The sequence below is a fragment of the Malassezia japonica genome, chromosome 1, assembly GCF_029542785.1.
Source record: "Malassezia japonica chromosome 1, complete sequence".
In the NCBI taxonomy this organism is placed as follows: domain Eukaryota; kingdom Fungi; phylum Basidiomycota; class Malasseziomycetes; order Malasseziales; family Malasseziaceae; genus Malassezia; species Malassezia japonica.
Genome location: NC_083370.1, coordinates 1,823,215 through 1,848,590, shown reverse-complemented (window position 1 = coordinate 1,848,590; position 25,376 = coordinate 1,823,215). Strand labels below are relative to the sequence as shown.

Here is a 25,376-nt window from a genome sequence, read left to right as displayed (position 1 = left end):
ATGCGCGTTCCTAGATCGAAACTAGATATCCGTTCTTCGTATGCAACATTTAAAGCTTCTCGTTGTGGGGGTAGAAGCGGAGCGCCTGCCTGAGACCAAGGTCGGCAAGGACCTCCTCGGTACCACCCAGGACGGCATCGAACTTGTAGGTGCGGTGGAACATCTCGACACCGGCACCCATACCAGTCTTGGTGAGGCCACGGCCACCCATGATCTGGACGGCGTTGTCGGCCACAGCCTGCGAGACACGGGTAGAGTAGGCCTTGAGGAAAGCAATGGGACCAGCAAGGAACTTGGACTGCTCCTTGTAGCTCATCTGGTTCATCTGGTAAGTGATGTGCTCCAGGTAAGCGTGGCAAGCCTCGACCTGGGCAATCAGGAAAGCGACCTTCTGGCGGATGACGGCCTGCGAGGTGAGGGGACGGCCGAACACCTTGCGCTGGTTGATCCACTTCATGAGCATCTCGATAATCGCGCGGGAACCACGGACGGTACCACAGCACATGACCCAACGCTCGTGGTTGAAGTTGGAGAGGACAATTGGGATACCCATGCCATCCTCACCGATCAGGTAGCGCGAAGGCACCTTGATGTCGTTGAACATCACAAAGGCGGTACCGGCGGTGGTCGAGTACGAGGTGTGAAGCTGGCGGGTCTCGACACCGAGCGAGCGGGGCACAACGATAACACCGAAGCCCTCGTCAGTGCGAACAGCCACGGTGAAGTAGTCAGCAAAGTGACCGTTGGTGATCCACTTCTTGGTACCATTCACAATGTAGTGGCTGCCATCCTCGCTCTTCTTGGCGTAGGTTCGCAGACCCATCACGTCCGAGCCGGCAAAGGCCTCGGTAACAGCAAGGGCAATATACTTCTCACCCTTGAACACGGGCTCGACAATCTCCTTCTTCAGGTCGTCCGAACCGAAGTTGAGAATCGGGGGGAGACCGATAACCATACCACCGTTAAGGGCGTCCATGAAACCACGCTGGCCACAGCGAGCCAGCTCCTGAGTGATGATCAGCTCGTGGAAGTAGTCAAACTCCTCGGGCTTGACGCCACCGAAGAGCTTACGGCCCTTCAGGTGGGGGCCGGGGCCCATACGCATGGGGTTGAGCTCGTTGGCACCCATACGCTTGACAAGCTCAACGTCAGGACGCTTGCCGTCCAGTTCACGAGCGTGCGCAACAGGAGAGACGTATTCGTCAACGAACTTGCGCATCTCCTGCTGGAACTTGCGGTGAGACTCGGTGTAGTAGGGGGTGCGGAAGGGCTGCACAAGCCACGAGGGCTCGGCGTAGGGCACCTTGGAGTAGTCGCCGGCCTTGGGGTAGCGGAGCTCCGACTCCTCACCCTCAATCTGACCGATGATCATCTTCTGGTGGTTGGGGCGCATAAGGTTGGCCATGGTGTGCAGGCCGCTGAGGGGTGAGCGAGCAAGATTACGTACAAGAAAACCTCGGTGGCGTCCTGGCCAGCGACGTCCTCAGCGAGGAGGACGGCCTCACCACCAGGGTGGGCATCGATAAAGTCGGAAAGGTCGTACACGAAGGTGTCGATCACAATCCAGAGGTCGTCAGCCTTGTTGTGCTAGGAGGAGTTAGTAGATGTTCTTGGGAAGGGGGAGCGCCATGCGAGGCTCTGAATGTACATACCTTGGCGACCTCGTCACGCGAGTAACGCTTCAACTGCTTCTGAGACGCTTGGGCCGACATGGTTAGCTTTCTAGTCGGTGGACAAGATGAAGAAGTATTGTCCAAACTGGCGCGATTTCAGTGGCAAGGCGGAGATGGGCTGTCCCCCCACCTGGCCGGATTGCCAAACAATTACACTCGCATTCGTTGGCTGCAATTTCGGCCGAATTCTCGGCAGAGTGGGGAAGGGCTGTTCGTGCCGGTAACTCGACCGGTTAGCTGCCGGGGAACGAGTGAGGCCACGTGGTGACGAGGCGCACTTCGTACGGAGACTGCGGAGCTCCAGAGCAGCACGAAGCCCAGACTGAGGCGATGGGGCTGCTCACAGTGATACAGAAAAACAAATGTAAATATTTGCGCAAACTGGAACAGGTGCTGACTCGATTTTTTTAGACAAGGACAAGGAACTTCGAATTTTGTTCTTGGGGCTGGATAATGCTGGGAAAACGACCACCTTGAAACATCTTATGAATGAGCCGATCGACACAGTTAGTCCGACCTTTGGATTTTCGATCAAGACCTTCATGTGTCAAGGGTAGGTACCATTAGCCGTGGTTTGCTGACGTGGCCCAGGTATTCACTGAATGTTTGTACGTGAACTCTCGTTGTGTCGGCGAGATACTAATACGCGCTCAGGGGATGTGGGAGGACAACGCTCACTGCGGCCCTATTGGAGAAACTATTTCGAAAAGACCGACGCGATTGTATGGGTGGTAGACAGCAGCGACCCACTCCGCATGGAGGACTGTCGCGCAGAGCTCTGGACGCTCCTTGGCGAAGAAGTACGTGATTTCGGCCTACTGACTCTTTTTCAGAGATTAGCTGGAGCAAGTCTACTCATATTCGCCAATAAACAAGATATACCCGGTGCATTGTCGCCAGAGCAGATCAACGAAGTACGTACTGCTTCGCGATGCACTGACCACCCCTACAGCACCTCCATCTCGACGAAATTCAAACCCATTCGTGGCGAATCCAAGCATGCAGTGCGGCCACAGGCGAAAATGTGACAAAAGGTATGGACTGGCTATTGCAAGATATGGCCTCGCGATTGTACTATTACGGACCTCCTACCAACACCAGCAACCAACACACCCTCCGCTAGACTTTTCCCCATGTGGAGGCCGTAGTGGAGGCCGTAGAATGAGAACTGCTGAGGTCAGCATCCGAGGCCCTGGTTGCCACGCCTGGGCACGACGGTCGCTTTCGTGTCTCGTTGCGGAATCGCGCAGCGGAACCATGACGATCCGAGCTGTGCTCATTTTCAACAACTATGGAAACCCCAGGATAACCAAATTTTATTCGCAGCTGCCGACAGACAGGCAGCAGGCTCTGATCCAACTCATTTTCCAGTTGGTTAGTAGACGAGACGACAAGACCGTTTGCAACTTTTTGGATGCCCCTGAACTTACTCCCTTTCTTCCGCCGCCTGCAACGGATGCATGGACGAAGGCTGCAAGCGAAGATTCGAGGAACGCGCCTAATGCGGCGGCAGCATCCCAAGAGCAGGCCAAATCGCGCGCAGATGATGACGACCGTGACCCGTGGATCAGCTACTCCTCTCAGCAGACTGCTCCTAGCACAAAATCAAAACTCCGCTGGCGCCCTGATGATGAACTTCGTGTCATCTATCGTCACTATGCGACTTTGTACTTTGTCCTAGTCGTGGATCAGAGCGAAAGTGAGCTTGGCATTCTGGACTTGATTCAGGTATGAAGCCTTGGCGCACGGTATACTAACACTGCCAGGTGATTGTTGAGGCACTTGACCGGTGCTTTGAAAATGTATGCGAATTGGACCTGATTTTCCATTTCGACCAGGTATGTATGGTGCAAGCAAGGCATGCTGACACGCCTTAGGTCCATGCCATTATTGATCAAGTCATTCAAGGAGGTCTTGTTTTGGATACCAATATTAATGAGATTGTGTCGGCTGGTTCGTGGATGCGAGAAGCGTTTTACAGAATACTAACACCACGCAGCTCAAACCGTTCTTCAGGCCAGGAAGGCGTCTACGGGGTCAGGAATCAGTGCAATGGGTGCACTGGGTGCCGCGCAAAACGCCTCTGCATTTTTGGCGCCGCAAGCATTTATGCAGCAACTGGGCAATGTCTCGCTTGGGGATTTGGCCGAGCGAGGCACTAGTGTATTTGGTGCGCTGCAGCAAGCGGGAAGCCACTATTGGAACTCGCAAAGTACCCCACGCAATCGCTCTGCCTGGATGTAACAACAACGCCCAGCTCTGCCCAACGTGTATGCCAAGCACATCGTCATGATATTGGAGCACGGATTGGTGCACGAGCGACACTATGGGACAACGTTCGGTGTGGGTACCAATATGTATAGTAGCAAAAGTGTTGTATTGAACAAAGGACCATGGGCCGACCAGCAGCCAACGATCAACTGAAAGGAATCTAAAAAAGCGTGCGAAAGGGGGGTAAGAATGAAACAGAAGGAGAAATGTTTTGCCCATCATTCGGAAGAAGCGATAGTCACAGAACGTTCATCATAGCAGTGTCAACAGAGAGTCGACACAAGGATATCCTATCCATACAGTTAGTTGTGTGAAGAGGATACGTCACATGGGTGGCTTGCACCAGCAAGGAAGCACCAACACCGTTAAAACCCATAACAAAAAAAACCCGAGGAACCCGACAGAAAAGTATGTTTCTGCTTTCAAATAAAAGTGCTCAAAGCCACTTAGAGAAGCTTGAAGTCGATACCGGTCAGGACACCCTCATCAAGGCCAGCGAAGTGCTTGAAGAGACCCTTGGTGGCGTCGAAGTGACCGTAGCCGCAACCGTCGCAGTAGTCACGGATGGTGGCCTGGACAGACTTGCCCTGGTACGAGAGCTGAACCTTCTGGTTGCAGGAGCCGTAGCCACCGTTCTGAGCGACAGCGACAATAAGGTCACCGTCGTTGGGGGTCGAGCCACCGCAAGCAGGGTTGTCGAGCATGTAGCCAGCGTACCAGGTAAGCTTGCCACCACCGCGCTTCTCGAGGTTGTTCTCAGTAGCGTGGCGGGCCTTCAGCTCGTGCGAGCGAAGGGGGGCCTCAGCAGAGACCAGGCCAGCAACGGCCAGAGCAGCAGCGAAAACAGTAGTGAACTTCATTTCTTAAAGGTGAAGGGTTTCAGGTTAGTATTTATGTTCTTGAGTGTAAAGAGGAGACACGACCAGTCGTGTTTCTTGGGTGGTGAAGGTGGGAGGGCTCTGTGACTTGAGGAACAGAAGGGCGGATGGAAGAGAACACAGCTCCGCGCAGTCGCTTTGTATTTAAAACGGGGCAAGGGTCTAGCGCGTGTTACTGCACAGCAAACGCTACGCGGTCTGGAAGGCCTGCAAGCGGGGACGGGTTGAGAGCGGACATCGCATCAATGCACCGAATCCTGCCAATCATGGAAGAATACGATCATGATGTGTGTGATTATGTAATCTATGCGCGTGAGATATGTGCATCCTTCGTGACATACCACTTCAGGGTGATTAAGCAGGCATGACCAACGAGGGTCGAAAATGTTACGCATACGTCGATTTTTGTTATAGGGCTGTGCCCTCGAATCGCCAAAGAACACTTAGATTCTGATACTACACGCGTGTTGGACCAGCGCCCAACACCGTCGGAGGCCAGTGCCCATCGTCACCGATTCTACATAGTTGAATGAAAGCCACTTCGCATCTGGCCGATTTTTTTTGTCGGGATGCCGCGGCGAACAAGCCAGGTCCCCGGGTGCGAGGTCAACTAAACAGACCCACATATCCCACTGGAGGTGACTAAAGGTATGCTTGACCCGACCGAGCATCTGGACAGGGCCTGTCCGCTGGATCGTGCACTGTGCAAGCTCGCTGCTGTCTTCCCAGGATGGCACAGGTAGTCCCCGTAGGTACGAATGCACATGCTCGCGACACGATTTTTCGGTGAGGTCACCCGCCTCCTCCTCCGGCACAGCCGCAGTGGGGAACTCCCAGAGGCTCGCAAGCAGGCCCTTGTCCGGCCGCTGCTGCACCAAGAAAAGTGGGGCTGTCCCCTCACCCCTACTATCTTCGGGCTGTGCTTCGGACGGTGTTGCATGCAGCCGCAAGATGCACACGAGCCGTACCTCCACACGGACATTTTGCTTGGCGGCTTTTCTGGGGAATTGGCGTGCATAGGCAGTGGCGGCCGTAAGCGGCGAGGGCGCATTCACCGCTTCATTATTGGTGCCCTTGCGTGTTGTGTTCGCTTCGGCGCCAGGGCCCATCCCAAACAGCGTGGTCTGTTTCATTTTCTGCTTCGTTCCTGGCGTGGCTGCGGTCGTAGGCGTAGCATTCTTTTTGGCCGTAGGGGTTGGAGCGTCAGATTCGGCTTCAGGCTCTGGCAAGTCTTCGCATAAAGTGCAGAGGTCTTCAATATCGACATGCGGAATCGCCGTCGGAGATACAGGAGGTGTTGCGTTCGCTTTACCCTGTGCGTTAATTTCGCCCATGCACACATACCTCTTGAAACGCTGAGCATGTAGTTTGAATAGGGCAGGACGCGCAGTCTGGCTTCGTAGGAATGCACAGGGTGCTCCCTAACTCCATTAGGGCTTGGTTCCACTTTCCGGGAGTGGCGCTGCGATCGGGGACACGCATCGGGTCCGTGTTAGTGTGCGATGCGGCGCGTTCCACCAACAGACGCGCCATTTCCCAAAGTAGGTCCACTGTTTGTTTTGCCTTGGGGTCAGCATAGAGTGCCGTTTGCCTGCTAAGTACGCGGGCAACATTTCCGTCGAGAATGGGAACCGCATGCCCAAAGACGATGGACGAAATGGCTCCGGCCGTATAACGCCCTACTCCAGGTACCTTTTTCTCGAGCTCATCGACTTGGTTAGGGAGCATCCCTTGCAGCTCGGGGTCCTGCACGACGAGCTGTGCGGCCTGATGAATACGAGTGGCGCGGCTGTAGTAGCCGAGCCCCCGCCACGCAGCGAGGACATCATCCGTTGACGCTTTGGCAAGCGCTTCGATGGTCGGCCAGCGCTCCATCCACGCTTGCCAGTAGTCTCGGACGGTTTCGACGCGCGTTTGCTGAAGCATAATCTCGGAAATCCACACTTGGTACGCGCGTATTTTGAGGTGTTCGCGCACACCTTCTTCGGGGGTATCGTCAGTGTCTGTGCGTGTGCGTTTGGCCAGGGGCGCGTCGGGGTCAATCCATTGCTCGCGCCATGGCATGTTGCGCACGTGCTGCTCATTGTCGAACCATGTCAGAAGCCGGTCAATGCCCTCGAGCTGGTCGAGAAGCTGGGGACGATGGTACGCTGCGTTGTGTTCCCGTAGCGGCAACCGAGCTGGCGATTGTGGAACGGGTGTAGTGCGTGGGGCCTGTAGATAGGTATAGGGTGCGACTGGCTGCGCTTTCGTTTTCGCCCGTAGCGCCCGCGGGGGAGCCATAAAAGAAGCGTGATTACCGTTACGCGTTTTGACGCGACACCCTTCGGACAGAATTGGCCGAATTTCTCCAATCGGGCCGATATACGCGTGGCGCATCGGGGATCGCCGACAACCAACACCATGAAGAAGCGGAGGACATCGGTGGAGTTGCCCGGCATGACAACCGCCTCACCTCTTGCAGGACTAGGAGGTAGCGGAAGTCCTCTACCAACTGCCATGAAGCATCTTGGAATGATGAATATGGATGGAAGCATGAGTGTTGTGCGCCAAGACGACGAAGCAAGCAACAGTGGCCTGCTCGAACTAGGCCCCATGCTTCCCATGGTGCGGCACAGCTCGGACGTACGCAAACATAGTTTACGCACTCCTATCCTGGGACCGCAAGAGTCGGGGCAATTGCTCCAACCTCCGCCCCTCAAAGGGAAATTGAGAGACCTGCCGCGGCGGCCTTCGACCGATGCCCCGTTTACGCAGCGCCCGCTTGCGCCCCGCAATCTCTCTGAGACGCGGGCACCATCCGAAGACTCTAACAACAGCGTCATCATTCACGACGAGACGCCCCCACTACAATGGGAGTCGTCGCCCGAAAAGAACGCGTCCGAGAGTCGCGTTAGCAGTGATGCTTCCGAGGGGCGTAGCACGTTGCCCGCTCGCATGCGCCGATGGATGCACGACGCCATGAAGCAGCACATGTACGAAACGGCAATTTTCTGGGGAAGGCACGTCGTGGCACTCGAACGTACGTCCCATGGACTGACACAGCGACGGAGACAGCCTACAATGACGCCTACTGGCTTGCGCAAGCCTACTTCCTCACGCACCAATATGCGCGCGCCGAGCAGCTCCTTACGACACCGCTGCGATGCGGTGCAGTGAACACGGAGCCCGACAACGCACAGGGCGAGGCCTCTTCGCCCCCTGCGCCGCAGACGGATGCCTTGCACGAGGCGCTGGAGGCGACGCGCGCCCAGAGCATCCTCCCCGAGTCGATCCGGAAGAGCGGTGATGGACAGGATTCCTACGCAGAGACGAACGAAGACGCTCTGCAAGTGGACAATATGCTTGGCATCCAGGGCGCCCCAATGGCGCGCTCCCAAGGCCGGCGTGTTTCCCGGCGCAGGAAGCGCGAGCCATCCTCCTCGCCCGAATGCTCGCAGGACCCGTTCCACGTCGAGACACGCCCCCCTCCTGCCTTTATGGCCCTTGACGAAGAAATCCAGCGCGTGGTTCTCGCGGACGAACGCAACAGCGAGCGCGGGCCCTGCCTCGTGAACTGGAGCACACCCTGCCGATACCTCGCTGCCCAGTGCCAAGTGCGCCTTGGGAAGTTTCACGAGGCATTGGAGCTCACTGGTGAAGATCATACGCGCTGGACGGGTGGTGGAAAGCACTCGGTCAAGATGCCTGCCCTAGACGGCGGCCTAAAGCTCAGCTCGTCGGTATGCCACCTGCGAGGACAGATCTACCTGCGCCTGGACGAAGTCGCCAAGGCAAAAGAGTCGTTTATGCTCGCCCTGTCTCTCGATGTAAAAAACTACGACAGCTTTACAGCGCTGATCGACGGAAATCTACTTGGAGCCGACGAGCAGTGGGACTTTATGCAGGCGCTCGAGTTTGTCGCTCAAGCTGGCGACGAGGCCGGCGCAGCGGACGACTTTGAGTGGGTGCGGCTGATGTATACGGCGCGCCTTTCGAAGCAGACTGCTGCCATGGCGCAGCGTGCTGCACACGCGCGCCAGCTCCTCCTGCAAGAGCATCCCGCACTGCGGGCGAGTCCCGATGTACTGCTTAGCCTTGCAGAGGAGCTCTATGCGAGTTTACGCTATGAAGATGCCTACCTTGTCACGAGCCACATCTTCAAGCTGGACCCCGCTTATACACTCTCGCTGCCGATCCACATCGCGTGCATGTACTATCTTCCTCGGCTGCGTCCCGCGCTTTTCCTGCTGGCACACCGCTTGACCGAGACCGACCCCGAAAGCTGCGAGGCTTGGTATGCGGTCGGTGTTTGGTACGCCAGTGCGGCGCGCTGGACCGAGGCGCGGCGCTACTTTAGCAAGTCATCCCTGCTAGACCCCCGCTTTGCCCCGTCGTGGATCGCATTTGGCCACAGTTTCTCGATGGAAGGCGAGTCCGACCAGGCCATCACGGCCTATTCTACTGCCGCGCGCAAGTTCCAGTTCAGTGGGCTGCCGCGCCTCTTTATCGGCATGGAGCATCTGCTGCAAGGCAACAAGAATCTCGCCATGATCTTCTTGAACAGCAGCGCCGAGGAGCTTGGAAACGACCCCCTGTGTGCCAACGAGCGCGGTGTGGCCGCCTTCCAGAGCGGAAATATCCCCGAGGCACTCGCGCACTTCCGCGTCGCAATCACTGCTGCGGAAGCGACGCAGCAGCCGGCCAGCGCCTGGGTCCACGTCCACCTCAATCTGGGCCTCACGTACAACCGTATGCACCGCGACGAGGAGGCACGCAGCTGTCTGCTGCGCGTGATCGAGTGCGACCCGAGCTGCGCCGCAGCGTACATCGCGCTCGGCATGTGCGCCCAGCGCCAAGGCAACCTGGCCGGCGCCATCGACTGGTACCACGAAGGACTTGGTATTGATCCTCGCGACCCCATTGGCACGGAGCTGCTGAATATGGCATTGGATGCGCGCGTCGCAGAAGGTCTCCCGTCGGGTCTATTGAAAAAAGACGCCGAGCCTGGCGAGCCATGGGACGCGCCCTCGGACACCGAGGCGCAAGTGTACTCGTACGATGACACACAAGGATCGGCAATCATGGAGGAGTCAAGGTAATATAGGGTATCGTACATGTCTATCTATGCCCATTTATGCGAGCGTGGTCTTGAACGACTGCAGAGCCGTCTGGTCCACACTGAGTTCATCAGCGCGCGTCGTAGCGCCACCTTGCGCGTCCTGTGCAGGTCCTTCGAGGTCCTGAGCGAGCGCAAGGAGCTTGTCGTGAGGGAGTGGCAAAGCGCGGCGGCTCTTGTCCACGAGTGTAAAGATGACCTGCACTGCTTTTTCCGCATAGTCCAGGTCATTGCGCGTCGGCTCGTTGTTGCACGAGGCTGCAGGGCCCGTGCCGTTGGGCAGGAGCGAGTCGAGCAGAGTGGACAGGATGCCACTCTCGAGAAGGGCCTGTGCCACATCAGGGTGCTTAACCTTGACACGTTTCGTCGCGGGACCCTGTTCGAGAGGCATCGGCGGCAGCTTGGAGTCGCGTGGAGCAACCGCCGTCGCCGTCGACTCTGTGTCCTCGTCCATTGCAGGTTGCGCTGGGTCGCTCGGGTCCTGAACCAGGAGCTGGTTCAGCATAAAGGCCACCTTGCGGCGGAGCACGATGCTCGAGTCTTGTAGCGCCTCGTTGAGCAGCGTCCAGCCATCCTTCTCGGCAAACTGTGCCACAGCTGCAGGGAAGTGGCCGAGCAGCGAGGAAATGGCATACATCGCCTTGTTGCGCACCGACGGCGTCGGCGACTTGACCAGTGTCAAAAGGGGGTTAAGCACGCCGTGGCCGAGGGCAACGGCCTGCGCCTTGTCGTTGTTCTGCATGGCAGTGCCCACGATCCACGCAGCCTGGAGCTGGATCTCGGGCTGCGGGGCGCCGAGCAAGCTGAGCATCGGTGGCCACATTTGCATGGACTCCATATTATTGGCATTATCCACCTGCTCGATCAGCATTTCAAAGTTGTCGAGGGCAGTGGAGCGATCTTCTTCTGAGCGGCTCGTGTCCATAGCCACCGTGAGCTCTTCTTGCATCATCTGCGCCTCACTCTTGCCCATAATCGCATTATACAGATTCGGGTCCTGGAGATCGGGGCGGCGTCCGGCTGCGATATCGTCAGTGACTTGCGTCACAGACGACTGTCCGTCGGCCGTCGTCGGCGCATGTTGCAAGCCCCACTTCAGCAATTCATCTGCGTTTCTGTTTCCAGCCATGATGAAAGTTCGGGGCTATCCGTGCGAGCGACTTTTTGTAGGAAAAGGCCTTGTGCGCCCGATCCCCACAGAACCTTCGCCGATTTTCTCCAGCCTTCCGAGCCCTTATGCAGGTGCCACGAGGCAATGCATCCGGGGAGTGGCTGGGCAAATTCCGCCAGGACGGGTGGCACCGCACCTTGCCTATCTATTTTTGCGACCTCGTAATCAATATGGTACGTGTGGGGTTAACTTGGCCCGCGCACAAACGGATGCTAACCTTTTTAGGGATCTTGCTTCTCTTCTCTCGGTGGTAACGACAAGAAGCTCAGCCGCACCGACACCAACCGCGGTGGCAACGAGCTGCAGCGCACCACTTCCTCGTACCAGGGTTCGGTCGCTGACGGCATGCGCTACTCGGACAACGCTAGCGCGACCGCTGACCGTGACCGCCTGACTGCCTCGCAGGTGCACAAGTCTAAGACGCTCGAGGAGCGTATCAAGCAGGCTGAGCGTGAGAACCGCAACCGCGTCTAAGTGGGCTATTTCTAGTCCCCATGGATGCCTATGTGCGGTCCTTTCTGCGGTGTTGACATTGGCCGTATGCCTCAATGTCTCTTCCTAATTGGTGCAACGTCTCGCGTTGCGGGAGGCAGGAGAACTAGTGTCTTCCGCGAGCCTGCAGAAGAATCGTTCTGCGAAATATCCTTTGCACTATCATCTATAGCGTAAAGTATCTATACAGGTCGTTTGGAGATTGAGTGTGCGCGGACGTAGATGGATTACGATCCTCCGTGATAGCTCGCGCTATGCTGCCGAGCCCAGCATCCCGCACGTGGCCAGTGTGGGGCAGTTGTGGCGTTATGTGGTGGGACTGGGTGAATGTTGTGTGCTTTTTACTCGGCGTGGTGCGATAATCATGACCAACAAATCGGCCCAAACCCAATCAGCGCCAGGGCTATTTTTGACGGCCGTTTTCCATATCTACTATCGGGCGGGTGCTTAAATCAGCACGCGTGGAACAGCTGATGTGATGAGCAAAAACTGCTTCCGATATCGTTGTCCTTTCCTTATCACGGCGTATCCAAACTAAAAAATCGCAGAGCCCCAGCACAGCGGCTATCTGTACGATCCTAGCGGGCAATTGTCTTTTGCAAACGTGATTCACCTTTGCCCTGCTTGGAGAGCCTAGGCGTTTTTGCATCCTAGCCTCTCCCCTACCTAGCTCAGCTTGTGCACCCTGCCATCGCACAGCATATCCTTGCTAACGTGATCCGCTTGGTTTCTCTAATCGGTCCCGATTTATACGATCTCAGCCTCGTTATTGCCTAGCGATGGCTATATCTGGTGTGCAGCAGAACTCCATGTTGGCCGCCGGTCACGACGGAATGTCGCAGCGATATGACATTCCCTCTAAATCGGATTACCCCCAGGAAGGCGATGCGCTCTCGCCGATTGTCCAGTCCAATGGCCACGAGGCTGTGGCCATCCAGCGCCCGTCGCACGATAAGAGGGCGCCGATCTGGTCGCACGATGTAAAGAAATACCAGAGCTCGGCTTCGAGCGAAGACGGCTCGCCCCCTGCGCACTCGGAGGAGCCGCCTCTGAAGAAGCGCCATCACTCTCCTAGCACCACGAAAGAACCCACGGGCAAGTGCAGTGGCGCCACTGACCATCCCCCCGCCGGCTCGTGCCCTGGTGACGGCCTGTGCAATGGAATGGGTGGCACGTCGAGCTGCAATGGCTGCCCGACCTACAACAACGTCATGACGCAGTCCGCATCATCCGATGATGCCGCTATGGCCGATGCCGTGGCGACCGATGCCGTGGCGACCGAGACGTCGGCCGGCACCCCCACTTCTCCACCGCCGGCGGCGGCCGCTCCGGGGAAGAGCGCCGGCACGGCCTCGCCCGAGAAGCAAGATGCAAACGCACGCCCCGCCATCGAAGCGTTGCGCTGCGCAAACTGCCAAACCACCACTACACCACTCTGGCGCCGCGATGAAGACGGGAATAACATTTGCAATGCATGTGGCCTGTACCACAAATTGCACGGTACGCACCGCCCAATCGGTATGCGCAAGACAGTTATCAAACGGCGCAAGCGCCTGATGGGTGGAACATCGAACGGGAACGGGAACCAGTCTGCCACGCCCGCCCCGAATGCGCGCGCTGCGCCAGCCACCTCGTCGAGTGCGCCGCCTGCGGTGCGTGCCAAAGCCCAGTGCGCGGACGATGCCAACGTTTACGCGCGCGCCGAGCGTGATCGCGAAGCGGCCATGGTCCTTATGGAAGTCGGCACGACGCGCTGGGGCAAGCCGCCCCGCCCCGAGCCGCCGTCGGTGCGCCCGATGTCGGCTTCGCCCGCGTTTACTGCGCGTATGGACACTCCGAATACCCCACCCTTTTCTATGAGCAGCGAGATGGACGACAGCGCGCATGGAAAGCACGGCGATGCGTGGTCCTATGGCAGTGCTGCTGGGCCCTCGATGCACGCTGAGCGTCGCACGCCGCCCGACGCCGATTATGCAAGTGCCATGGCGCACGATGCGCGCGTGAGCGGCCATACTTCGATGGGCATGCACAGCCGCATGCACCCCGTCTCGAGCTCGTATGCTCCTGGCGCGATACCCTACGGCAACCCCGTCCGCCTGTCGGAGCTGGAGCGACTGCGTGACGATTTGTACATGGCACGCAGCCGCATTGACGAGCTGCTGGAACGTGCCGAGCTCGCGCTGGGCGATGTACGACGCGCGCGCTATGCCCCCCCACGCATGCGCGCCACTCCGCCGCCCGAGATGGGGATGAGCAATAGCAAAGGCGAGTCCGAGGCGCACCATGCTGCGCGCGTCCGTGCGGACGTGCCCTATGACCGGCGGGAAACCCGGCCCACTTATTCTCCTGCGATGATGGCGGAGCAAAAGCATCCCTCGGATGTGCCCGACCTGCGGGCCACCTCCGGCGCCCACTCGCCCGTGTGGCGCGCGCGCGAGCCGCGGATGCAATGACACCACGCCCAGCGTCCTGTTGGGTGATATGCGATGCATAGACATAATTATAATTCTACATGGTCCACACGGTGCTTGAGGTCTTTAAGCTCGCGCTCCAGGCTGGTCACCGAGCGCTGGATATCGCGGTGCTCGGTCGTCATGCGCTGCAGCACGTTCTCTTTCGAGGCGTCCGTGTTCCCTTGGCGATAAACACTCGACAGACCGAGCGAGCTCTGCATGCGACGTGCGGCGCGGTCCCAGCTCCGGAGCGTGGGCCGCTGCAGGCTCGCCGCGCGCCCAAACGCGTCCTCGGCGCCCGGCTCGGCGCGCGGCGCAGGGCTGCGGCCGTGCGCGAGGCCACGGCGGTACTCGGACAGAGTGCGGTGCGAGTCCATCGGCGGCCACACGTTCTGCTCGTCGCGCTGCGCCCGCATGCGCTGGGCGGGCGGCGGCGAAGCGTCGGGCAGCGTCGGGAGGGTCTTTTCCTGCCGGATCACCTCGCGGAAATCACGCACAGAGGCGCTTCCCTTGAGCGTGCGCCGGCGGGGCGGGCTCGACGTGGTGCGCGAATCCAGCATCGCCTTTTGCGGCGACGGCAAGGAAAAGATTCGCGATGCGCTGCGGGTCGGTGTCGAGGTCACTTGTGCATCGAGGAGCAGCTGCCGCGTGCTGCGGCGCGTGCGCAGCATCGGCCGCTCTTGCGGACTGGTCTCGAGCTGGTTCGCGTTGACCGACGTCTCGAGCGGGAGCATACGCCGCCGCAGATCAAAGCAAGAGGCAGCGGTGCGCAACGCGGGCGCCGGGCGTTTCTCGGGCGATTCTTGCTCGAGCAGCGTCGGGGAGTGCACACGGAGCGACGGCCGCCGCGACGAAATACTGCTTTGGCTCGGCAGCGGGGGAAGCGACTCTTCCTCTTCCTCGGCGAGGCTCCGCAGGCTGGTCTCGGGCCGGAAGTGGCCCGCATCGAGCTTGCGTGCGCTGCGCTGGACAGCGTCCATCATCTCGGTCCACGCCTGGCGCTCCGACAGGTTACGCTTCCATGTACTACCACCCGAGTGACGCGAATCGGAGCCCATCGTCTCGTACGCACCGGCCGGCGTTTTCATCGCAATCTCGGGCGAGAGCGAGAAGCCGGGCGTCGCGATGACCGGCGCGCGTGCACCGCTCGCCAGCGGGAAAGGATAGGGCGACACTGGCTCGACAGGCGGGCCAAGCGACGGTAGGCGGAAGGGAGTGTGAATCTCGTTGGGCCCGTTGCGGATGCGCAGCGCGGTCTGTACCGCGCGGCGCTGCAGAGAGGGCTGCGCGTCCGGCGGCGAGGCCTGCCAACCGGGCGGCGACACGGGCGGGCGGCCGCTTGGCTTGGTCATCGGTGTCGAGGCGAGCGGCTGGGTGCTCGGCGAGGCGCTCTGCACCTCCTGGGCCGGCTCGCTCTCGCCATCGGCCGCAAAGGCGTTGGAATTCGGCACCAAGCTGAAGCCTTGGAAGTGGGTATCAATCTCATTCCAGCCCGCGTCGCGGTCCTGAGACGTGTGATTCGGCGTAGACTCGGCGCTCGACGGCCACGAGTCGGCTGGCGACGCCTCGAGCAAGTGCGGCGGGTGCGATGCGGCTGCCGGCGTATGGATCGCGTCCAACGAGTCGGGAAACGTAGGAAAGAGTTCCAGCGGCCCCTGGTACATTTGCGAGAAGCTCGGGGGGGTGTCCATCGACACCGACTCGCCCCCGTTCAGCGGGGGCGTGAGCAGCGGGCTGTGCAGCACAGACGGCATGAGGCCGCTTGCGTCTGCCTGGTGCGCCGCAGCATGCGACGGGACAAAGGGCACAGCGTACGTATCGAGTGCGTCCCACGGGACGTGCGAAAAGACGGCATGGTGCTGCACCTGCTCGGTGGCGTGCTGGCCAAGCCGCTGCGGCGAGCTGCACACCAGCGCGGCAATCAGAGCACGCAGCGCAGCGGAGCACGGCACGTTCGAGTCCATGGCAAAGTGCTGCTCGTGGCTCGCAATCTTGGCGTAGACGTCAGCCGGCATCGGTGCCCAGAACGGCGGCTTGCCAAACACCATCTCGTAGAGCACCACGCCTAGGCTCCACCAATCGACCCCCGGCCCGTACGCGCCCGGGATGAGCGCGTCGGGCGCCGGCGTCTCGAGGAAGCCCGGCAGCGAGGTGCTCGGCGGCGACGGGCACTCGGAGAGGATGCGCTGCTCCTCGCATTTGAGAATTTCCGGCGCGATATAGTCACAGGTGCCCGCTGGGCGCTGTGTATAGAATGCCAGCACGCGCCGTTCCTCGCCAAACTGCGCAAAGGGCGCGCAGGTCGCAAAGTCGCACAGCTTGAGGCGCCCCGAGCTGTGCAAGAGAAAGTTGCTTGGCTTGATGTCGCTGCGTTAGTCGTTCGACGTACCGATGCACAAACTGGAGCCGGTGCAGCCATCCGATCGCGGCGACCATATCGGCGGCGTACCGCACGACCCAGTCCTCCTGGAGCAGGCCGCCCTGGGTGCTCTTGCCCGGGTAGCCCGACCCCGCCTCGGCGGCGGCGCGCAGGAGCGAGTCGAGGTCGCCCGCCGGAAAATATTCCATGACAATGTGCACCGACCCCGGTCCCTGGAAGGCGGCGTGGAGCTTGGGTGTGTATGGCTCGTCCGATGCAAAGCCCAGCAGCTGACTTTCAAACACCGGAGAGAAGCGATAGGACTCGCGGCGTGCGACACCCTTCAAGATGCTCTTGAGGACGTACAGATGACGGTCAAACTTGCAGCGCACCACTTCCACGGTGCCCGTCGCGCCATGCTGCAGCGTGGACAACGAGGTAAAGTCGCGCTCGCTCAGCGCGTGCTGGCTGAGCTCGCGCAAGTCGGGCACTGCGCGCCTGCACAGCTGCTCTACAAACGTATTGCGCGGCACGCTCTGACTGTGCCACAGGATCGAAAGCGCACAATCGAGCAGCGCACCCAGGTTCCGCTCCTCGCATGCCTCGCGCGGCAGCTGCCGCTGGAGGAGGCGGGGCACGGCGTCATGGCGTGCCACAAACTCCGATAGTGCACTTACCGCACGATGTACCTCGGGAGCGTACAGCGGCGCACACAGCCGTGTACGCCGCGATTCCCATGTACTGCCGCCCCGCGGCATCCATGCGTCCACGCAAAGACACTACGAGCCCAGCCAGAACAACACACGTACGCACGTGACGGGCGCGTTGCATCCAGCTTCGATGAGCGGTGCGGGGCAGTCGCGCCGCCTCGGCGTGCGCAACCAGAAGCTGCGTGCGCCGCGCCGGCATGGTCTCACCGTGTCCACTGACGAGGTGTGGGCACGGTTATCGATGGCCATCACACAAATCCAGAAACACAATATTTCGAAGCTGAGCTACGAGGAGCACTACCGCTACGCGTACAACCTGATTTTGGTAGGTGTCTGTGCTCACGCAGAATCAACAAGGCGATATGCTGTATGCCGGTGTGCGGAAGCAGGTCGAAGAGCACCTAATGCGCGAGTGCAGCGAGCAGCTCGTGCCACTCTTTCCGCTCGACGCGGCGTCTGCGCAGAGCGCCCAAGACGTGCTCGAGCAAAAGGGCAAAGGGCGCGATGCCGAGATTGCGCCGGTGCTTGGCCTGCTCCCTGATAGCCCTGGGACTGCATCGATCCTTGCGGGGATTCCTGCGGGCGAGCGCTTCCTCAGCACGCTAACCGCCGTGTGGGACGACCACTGCTCGTGCATGGGCAAGCTGCGCGACGTGCTCAAATACGTGGTACGTGCCTTGACTTACGCCAGGACCGCGTGTATGTTGCGAACCGCAACGAGCAGCCGATCTGGGACCTGGGCCTCGACCTGTTCCGCGACACGGTCGTCCGCTCGAAGCGCGTCCCGGTGTCGGCGAATTTGGTCGTGACGCTCCTGCGCCAGGTCTTTTGTGAGCGCCAGGGTGCCTCGGTCGAGCGGCGCACGCTCAAGAGCACGGCGGATATGCTGCTTGCCCTATCGCATCCTACGCCACAGACGCCGCGTCCGACGGTGTACGAGCACGACTTTGAGCCGGTCTTTCTCGCGACCACTGCCGAATACTACCGCGCCGAGTCGCTGCGGCTGCTGGCCACCGGCCAGGCGACGTACTACCTCGAGCAGGTCGAGCGTCGCCTCGCCGAGGAAGAGGCGCGTGTCGCGGCGTGCCTGAGCAGTGCGACGCTGCCTGTGCTGCGCACGACGCTCGAGCGGCATCTGCTTACCGACCACCTGGACGCGGTGATTGCGATGCCCGACGGCGGCCTCGTGGCGCTGCTCGAGGCTGACCGGCGCGGCGATTTGGACCGCATGTACCGTCTGGTCCGTGTGGTGCCGACCGGCCTTGTGGCGCTGAACAAGGCGCTGCGTGAGTACGCAACGACGCGCGGCCTTGCGATCAACGAGTCGGCGCGTGCGGCCAAGACGGGCGAAGGCACGCCGGTGCCCACGGCCGAGCTCGCGATTGCGTGGGTGAACGAGGTGCTTGCATTCAAGACACAGTTTGACCAAGTGCTCTATACCAGCTTCCAAGGCGACAAGTCGTGCGAGGCAGCGATCAACGAGGCGTTTGACTCGTTCATCAACATGAATGTGCGTGCGCCCGAGTTCATCTCGCTCTTTATCGACGAGCATCTGAAGAAGGGCGCGAAAGGCATGTCGGACGAGGAGATCGAAGGCGTGCTAGTCAAGACGATTACGATTTTCCGCTTTGTGCACGAAAAAGACATGTTCGAGCGGTACTACAAGCTGCACCTCACGCGGCGTCTGCTGCATGGCCGCTCGGTCTCGGACGACGCCGAGCGCGGCATGATTGCCAAGTTCAAGGTCGAGTGCGGCCATGGCTACGTGCAAAAGTTGCAAGGCATGCTCAACGACATGCGCCTCTCGCAAGAGGTCCTCGCCGCCTTCCACAAGGACCTGGATAAGAAGCAGCTGGTTCTTCCTTTCCAGATGAACGTCAATGTCCTCACTGCGATCTATTGGCCGATCAGCGCGCCCCAGGAGCAGTGCATTCTCCCCGCGCAGCTCACCGAGGGGTGCAAAGCGTTCGAGAACTATTATGGCGTCAAGTACCAAGGCCGTGTCTTGACATGGCAGCCCAGCCTCGGCTCGGCAGACGTCCGGGTGCGTTTCCGTGCGCGGGCGCACGAGCTGGTGCTGTCGACCTACGCGACGATTGTCCTGCTCCTCTTTGAGCATGTGCCGGACGACGCGTCGCTTACCTATGACGAGATCAAGTCGAGTACCAACATGCCCGACGGCGACCTGCAGCGCACGCTGCAGAGTCTCGCGTGCGCCAAGTACAAGGTGCTGCGCAAAGAGCCGCGCGGCCGCGACGTGCTCCCGACCGATCGCTTCTCTTTCAACGCCGACTTTACGTGTCCGCTCGCGCGCATCAAGATCGCCCAGGTTGCCGCCAAGGTCGAGACACCTACGGAGCGCAAAGAGACCACGGCCAAGGTCGAGGAGGAGCGCAAGAACCAGGTGGACGCGTGCATCGTGCGTGTGATGAAGAACCGCAAGACGCTCGCGCACAACGAGCTGGTGAACGAGGTGGTGCGCCAACTCCTCCCCCGCTTCCAGCCCACGCCTACACTAATTAAAAAACGGATTGAAGCGCTACTGGAGCGAGGTACGTTTTGCCCACGACTGACCACGCGCGTGCCTGCGCTTGTTACAGAATTCCTCGAGGTACGTTGCACGGCCCAGACGCACAGTTACTGACACCGGACCTTTCATTTTCCCGCACCGCGTCGTCCCTGCATCAGCGCGCCGATGACCGCAATGTGTACCACTACGTAGCCTGACTTCCCCGCACGCACTTGGCCGCCCCCGCGTGCGGCATGAAATGGCCCATTGGGCAGGCTGTGTCGTATGACGTAGTCGCCCGCCCTGTGCGCGCGCATACATCCCCGCCATGACCTGAAGCGCGCGCTTCCTCACCTGCAACGCACACTTTTTGCCACGTGCCCAGCGCGTGTACGCACGGCACGCGGCGGACGGGCGCGTCGCGACGCGCGCCAGCCCAACCAGAGGGGCGCACCGTGTGGAGCGCACGGCGCGCGGCTTTTGCGCGTCGAGACGCGCCCGTCCTCGTCGCCGTTCTTTGCGCAGACGCTCCCGACTCTTTACCGCGTTTGCGTGCGAGCGTGTGTCTGTCCCCTTGTGCGATACGTCGACAGACGTGCGTGGATCTGGGCACGACATAGTGAGTGAGCCGCTGCGCTTCTTTGTGCTCGTGGCCATCCGCTGCTGAGCGCGCCACGCGCCAACGTTGCACCGCCTTATCATGACTCTCGACTCGGAACACAAAGGAGCGGCGAGCGACGCGCATGCAGCCGCTGCTCCCGCACCATCTACACCTGCGCCTATGGCAGACGCCGACGACTTTCTCGCGCGCGCGCAGGCGCTCGGCCTGCGCCTAACGCGCGCCGACTACGAACGGACACGCGCCGGAGTGACTGCATTCCTCAAGGCCGAGCGCGTGCCGGCCGCGTCGCCAGGGCCAAGCGTCTGCTCGACCGACACACCCGACGACGAGCCGCGCCCCCCGGTCGTCGAGCGGTGCGCCTCCCCTGCCGAGTCCGACATTGCGTCCGGCTCCAAAAACGCGGCAAACGCCGCCGCGACGCCGACCCTCTCTCGCTGGCTGCGCACCACAAGCGGCCAGCTGAGCTTCTTTACTGCCGTCGTGCGCCCCATGTCGGCGCCGAACGAAGAGGGCCGCACACGCATCTCGCTCGACGAAGTCGGCAGCGCAGAAGAGAAGCGGCGGCGACGTGCCCGCCGCCGCCGCGTCCTGGAAAAGCAAATGATGCTGGAAAGCAAGCTTGCTCGGGAAAGTTCGCCCCACGCCGAGTCCATGTCGACCGCCGAGCCACACTCGCCTGCGCGGACCATCCGCGCGAGCTCGGTCGCGAGCGACACGATGCCCCTCGAGCCTTTGACGCCACACAACGAGGGCAACGACATTGTGCGCAGCAGCACGCCCGTATCGATCCGCGCGCCGTCCGATGCGCCGGCGAGTCCTACTTCGCCGGCGAGCCCCGAGATCAACGTGCTGAACCGCATGGCGCGCATGGACAATGCAGGCAAGCTGTGGCTTGCGCCGCGCGAGGGCGATGTGGACCCCAAGAGCGAGGACTCGGCTGCGGTTGCCGACGACTCGGGCGTGTTTGTCGAGCAAGAGGCGCCGGGCTGGGGGCCACGTCCCTACCGGCGCACCTCGTCCAACACGGAAAATCTGAACGCGTGCATGAAGAGCATGAGCCTGCTCGACCGCATCATGATGAGCAAGACAAGCCCCCGGCGCATGCGGCGCGAGGCCAAAGCGCGCGCGCGCGACGTGACCGACGACGAGCATGCCGAGACGTCGCACGACGCCGACACGAGCTCCACGTCGCACTTTGCCGACGTCTCGTCTGAGGCGCCCGAGCGCCGGAGCGGCCATGTGCGCCAACGCAGCATGAACGTGCGGTGGACGCAAGAGGTGACGACGCCGCTGCGCGGCAACGCGTGCGTTACGGAGCAGTACGACTTTGTCATCCAGGACATTTCGCCCGAGCACGCCGAGGGCCGCACCGATTCTCCGACGCGGGCCACGGGCCGCGAGCGCGCGACGCCGAGCGCGTCCGCCACGCCGCTGACCAAGCTGGACTTGGGTGCACAGATCACGCCGATGCGATACTCGCCCGGCTACAACCTCGGCTACTCCCACTACCGCTCTGCGTCGATCACTTCCATGTTCTCGCCGAACATGCTCACCCCGTGGTCGCACCAGGGCCGGCTCATGAGCAACGCCGGCCTCGCGAATATTGGCAGCTCGCCATCCGCCTCGGGCGACTGGACGGCAAACACGAGCGCGATGGGGCCCGCGTCAGCGTCACGCAGCCACATGATGTACACCTCGACGCCGCTGTCGCACCTGCCGTTTGAGGACTCGTGCCTGAGCCATGCGGGGCCCTCACCAGGGCGCCTGCTGTGCATCGACTCCTTCCCGGGCAAGTCGCCGCAGCAGCGCACGGCGCTCTCGAACGAGTCGCCGACCAAGCCGCTGCGCACGCACATCACGAGTCCTCTGACGCAGCGCAGCGCGGCACGCACGCGCCCGGCGCTGCGCCACGAGAGCCCGAGCAAGCTCAGCGCGTCGGTGGCTGGGCGTCTCGATCTCGTGCACCGCATGGCGCCGGTGTACGATGCGCCGATGCAGGCGTGGGACAAGACGCCGTTCCGGCGCACGGATACCGTGAGCCCCGCCGACCTCTTCCATCCCCAGACGACGGGGCCCGCGCCGTGGCTCGTGCCCGAGTCGTGTGGCTCGGACGAGGAGCCGGTCATGTCGCCCGCCTCGCCCGCGTCCGAGGAGGCTGACGGGCGCAGCCGTTCGATGCGTGCGCGCCTGCCGCGGCGCAAGAGCGCCATGCTCCGCTCGTCGTCAGCGCTCGCTGCCATGACGCCGACGCACGGCGACGACGTCTTTGCCGGCGACGCGGAGCCGGACGCTGCTGCGCCTGCGATCCACTCCGTCTTTTCCGAGCCGCTGCCGTCCCATGACGCAAACCAGACCGAGTGGGACAAGCCGGACGGGAGCCGCGTCGTGAAGCTCATCTCGGAGGAGCTGCAGGCGGCGATCGACTCGGGCACGCTCGAGCACGAGCCAGAGCCGCGCTACTTCCGCCTTCCGCCCGGCCACGGCAGCAGCAAGGCAAAGCCGTCGTCGGTGTCGTACGCCGGCCTCATTGGCCAGGCGATCCTCTCATCGTCCGACGCGCGCCTCAGCCTTGCGGAGATTTACTTGTGGATCAGCTCCGTCTACCCTTACTACGAGCGTGGCGACCGCGGCTGGCAAAACAGCATCCGGCACAACCTCAGCCTGAACAAGAGCTTTGTCAAGCTCGAGCGCGAGTCGAGTATTCCCGGCAAGGGCGGCTGGTGGGCGATCGTCCCCGGCCACGAGGCGCGCTTCCAGAACGGCGTGTACCAGCCGAACGTGGCACGCACCGAAACGAGCCAGCGCACGTTTAAGCCGTCGCACTCGGCGCCTGCTGGTGTGCTGCGCTCGCCGTCGCGCGACGAGCGCGGCCGCAAGAAGCGCCAGGGTGCGCTCGAGGAGTCGCCTGTGTCGGCCGCCGACGAGTCGATGGACGTCTCGTTCAAGCGCCCCAAGACGACGCGTGCGTCGCGTACGCTGCGTGCCGACATGAGCGGCACGCCGCTGCGTGCGGCCCCTGCACAACACCCCTCGAGCAGCGTCGGCCAGGCGCCGATGCCGGTGCTCACCGACAGCGCCAGCTCGCCGGCGACGAGCCCGCTCCAGTCCTTTGCACAAGACACGTCGCAGGGGGCGCAGCGCGCGTGGCGCGACGTCCCAGGCTACCAGTACGCCCCGACGCTCGAGCGCTCCTCGCCGCCGAAGCCTTCAGGCCTGGCGCCGCGGGCGCCCCAAGCGCCGTTGGTGCGCTCGCTCCACGACATTGCCGACTACAACATGCACATGTATCTCGCGAGTGGTGGTGATGCGCGTGCGTATGGCCCGCCGAGCGTCTCGCCGTCGCCTGCCTCGCCTCCCCGCCGGGCGCCATTGCGCCCTGCGCCGATCACGCAGCCGACCGTGCCTGGTCTGGGGCCGTACAACACGGCCTACATGCCAGGCTACGCGCCTCCCCCTGAATCCTTTTATGTATCATGGCCTGAGGCCGGGCATTCGGACCTGAAAGGGCCCGAGATGCCTATGGCCTATGCCAACGCCAGTCCTTCTCGCCTTGCCTGGGCGCGCGGTCCGTAGGATCCCTGCCTGTAGCTGTACTTTAATGGCCCGTGCACTCGTTTTCGGCCCGTGCCACGTGCTGTCGTTTAAGCTCTGACCATGACGACGAACGCAGAGGCGCAGTTTGGCCTGGAGCACATCACCTCGGGTATCGGCCGCTCGTCGACCTATGTGTTTGAGGAGGGCAAAGGAAGCTATGTCACGACCGATGAGGGCGTGAAGCTGCTCGATTTTACTTCGTACGTCGCGCCACTAACGCAGGGGCATCGGCGTCGTTAACCTCGGCCATTGCCACCCCGGCGTGACCAAGGCGGCGCAGGAGCAGTGCGCCAAGATCACCCATGCGCAGGTGAACATTGGTCTGAGCAAGCCGCAGATTGACCTGATCCGTGGCCTGCTCACTGTGATGCCGTTCAAGGAGCTCGACACCTTCTTCCTCTCGAACACTGGCTCGGAGGCCGCCGAGGGCGCGATCAAGATCGCGCGCACCGTGACCAAGCGCCAGCACATTATCGTCGTCCAGGGCTCGTACCACGGGCGCACGGCCGGCGCCGCGGCGCTCACCCGCAGCAAAACGCAGTACTCGCAGGGCACCGGGCCGCAGATGCCGGGCGTGTACACGACCGACTTTCCGTACTACTCGCAGCTGTGCCTCCCGGCCAGCACGCCGACGGAGGAGATGGTCGACTACTCGCTCAAGCGCCTGCGCATGCTCCTCAAGCAAGAGACCGCGCCGAGCGACACGGCCGCGATCTTTGTCGAGACGGTGCTCGGCGAGGGCGGATACGTTCCCGCCCCACCCTCGTTCCTGAAGGGCGTGCGTGAGATTTGCGACGAGCACAACATTCTTTTTGTCGCCGACGAGATCCAGTCGGGCTTTGGCCGCACGGGTACCATGTTTGCCATTGAAGAGTCGGGCGTCGTGCCGGATCTGATGCTCATTGCCAAGGGCATCTCGAACGGCTACCCCCTCAGCGCGGTCGTCGGCAAAAAGGAGTACATGTCGAAGCCGCCCCCGGGCTCGCTCGGCGGCACCTATGCAGGCAACGCCGTGGCGTGCGCGGCCGGCCAGGCGGTGGTCAAGGCGTTTACCGAGGAAAAGATTCTCGAAAACGTGGCCGCGCGCAGCAAGCAGCTGCTCGACGGCCTGCAAGTGATCCAGGGCAAGCCACACGGCAAGCTCATCGAGGATATCCGCGGACGTGGCCTAATGATTGGTATCCAGTTCAAGTCGCCCTCGGAAAAGCAGCCGGTGAACGCGCTCGTGGCCAAGGCGTGCCTGAAGCGTCACATGCTGCTGCTCACGACGAGCATCTTTGACGTGGTGCGCACCATCCCGCCGCTCACGATCTCTGAGTCGGAGCTTGCGGATGCCATCAAGATCCTGGATGAGAGCATCGAGGAGGCTGCCAAGGAGCTCGGCGCTTTGTAGTCCGAGGACCCTAGCCTCTGCCAAGACCGTGCGCTTTCGCGTCGCGTGGAGGCGCGCTTCCTCCACCGCGTCCTATTAGTAACATCTAGTAGTCAGCACCCGGTAGGCTAGCAAGCGTTTTTCCTCTCCACTGCGTGTTACACTGAGCGGCTA

General features: G+C 61.3%; 10 protein-coding genes across 10 annotated transcripts; 5 read left to right on the top strand and 5 right to left on the bottom strand.

Moving 5' to 3' along the window:
- Positions 1–49: 49 nt before the first annotated feature.
- Positions 50–1,712, bottom strand: MJAP1_000993 (uncharacterized protein; the record flags this gene model as incomplete). Its single annotated transcript, XM_060264959.1, has 3 exons — positions 50–1,418; positions 1,448–1,587; positions 1,653–1,712. The coding sequence occupies 3 exons, from the start codon at positions 1,710–1,712 to the stop codon at positions 50–52; spliced, it is 1,569 nt and encodes a 522-aa protein (XP_060120942.1).
- A 2,678-nt stretch (positions 1,713–4,390) lies between these two features.
- MJAP1_000992 (uncharacterized protein) lies at positions 4,391–4,804 on the bottom strand (the record flags this gene model as incomplete). The annotated part of the gene is made up of 1 exon (XM_060264958.1): positions 4,391–4,804. One exon carries the CDS (start codon positions 4,802–4,804, stop codon positions 4,391–4,393), a length of 414 nt encoding a protein of 137 aa, XP_060120941.1.
- A 1,588-nt stretch (positions 4,805–6,392) lies between these two features.
- MJAP1_000991 (uncharacterized protein) lies at positions 6,393–6,886 on the bottom strand (the record flags this gene model as incomplete). The annotated part of the gene is made up of 2 exons (XM_060264957.1): positions 6,393–6,413; positions 6,515–6,886. The coding sequence occupies 2 exons, from the start codon at positions 6,884–6,886 to the stop codon at positions 6,393–6,395; spliced, it is 393 nt and encodes a 130-aa protein (XP_060120940.1).
- A 435-nt stretch (positions 6,887–7,321) lies between these two features.
- cut9 (anaphase-promoting complex subunit Cut9) lies at positions 7,322–9,903 on the top strand (the record flags this gene model as incomplete). The annotated part of the gene is made up of 3 exons (XM_060264956.1): positions 7,322–7,447; positions 7,580–7,721; positions 7,868–9,903. 3 exons carry the CDS (start codon positions 7,322–7,324, stop codon positions 9,901–9,903), a joined length of 2,304 nt encoding a protein of 767 aa, XP_060120939.1.
- A 33-nt stretch (positions 9,904–9,936) lies between these two features.
- FES1 (hsp70 nucleotide exchange factor fes1) lies at positions 9,937–11,049 on the bottom strand (the record flags this gene model as incomplete). Its single annotated transcript, XM_060264955.1, has 1 exon — positions 9,937–11,049. The coding sequence occupies one exon, from the start codon at positions 11,047–11,049 to the stop codon at positions 9,937–9,939; it is 1,113 nt and encodes a 370-aa protein (XP_060120938.1).
- Positions 11,050–11,261: 212 nt separating this feature from the next.
- On the top strand, positions 11,262–11,565 carry MJAP1_000988 (uncharacterized protein; the record flags this gene model as incomplete). The annotated part of the gene is made up of 2 exons (XM_060264954.1): positions 11,262–11,264; positions 11,317–11,565. The coding sequence occupies 2 exons, from the start codon at positions 11,262–11,264 to the stop codon at positions 11,563–11,565; spliced, it is 252 nt and encodes an 83-aa protein (XP_060120937.1).
- Positions 11,566–12,416: 851 nt separating this feature from the next.
- SFU1 (GATA type transcriptional activator of nitrogen-regulated proteins) lies at positions 12,417–14,036 on the top strand (the record flags this gene model as incomplete). The annotated part of the gene is made up of 1 exon (XM_060264953.1): positions 12,417–14,036. The coding sequence occupies one exon, from the start codon at positions 12,417–12,419 to the stop codon at positions 14,034–14,036; it is 1,620 nt and encodes a 539-aa protein (XP_060120936.1).
- Positions 14,037–14,083: 47 nt separating this feature from the next.
- Positions 14,084–17,157, bottom strand: MJAP1_000986 (uncharacterized protein; the record flags this gene model as incomplete). The annotated part of the gene is made up of 3 exons (XM_060264952.1): positions 14,084–16,403; positions 16,426–17,067; positions 17,108–17,157. The coding sequence occupies 3 exons, from the start codon at positions 17,155–17,157 to the stop codon at positions 14,084–14,086; spliced, it is 3,012 nt and encodes a 1,003-aa protein (XP_060120935.1).
- Positions 17,158–17,235: 78 nt separating this feature from the next.
- Positions 17,236–19,804, top strand: MJAP1_000985 (uncharacterized protein; the record flags this gene model as incomplete). The annotated part of the gene is made up of 4 exons (XM_060264951.1): positions 17,236–17,430; positions 17,453–17,773; positions 17,797–19,657; positions 19,794–19,804. 4 exons carry the CDS (start codon positions 17,236–17,238, stop codon positions 19,802–19,804), a joined length of 2,388 nt encoding a protein of 795 aa, XP_060120934.1.
- Positions 19,805–20,395: 591 nt separating this feature from the next.
- MJAP1_000984 (4-aminobutyrate--2-oxoglutarate transaminase) lies at positions 20,396–25,223 on the top strand (the record flags this gene model as incomplete). The annotated part of the gene is made up of 3 exons (XM_060264950.1): positions 20,396–23,801; positions 23,883–24,030; positions 24,053–25,223. 3 exons carry the CDS (start codon positions 20,396–20,398, stop codon positions 25,221–25,223), a joined length of 4,725 nt encoding a protein of 1,574 aa, XP_060120933.1.
- Between the last annotated feature and the right edge of the window lie 153 nt (positions 25,224–25,376).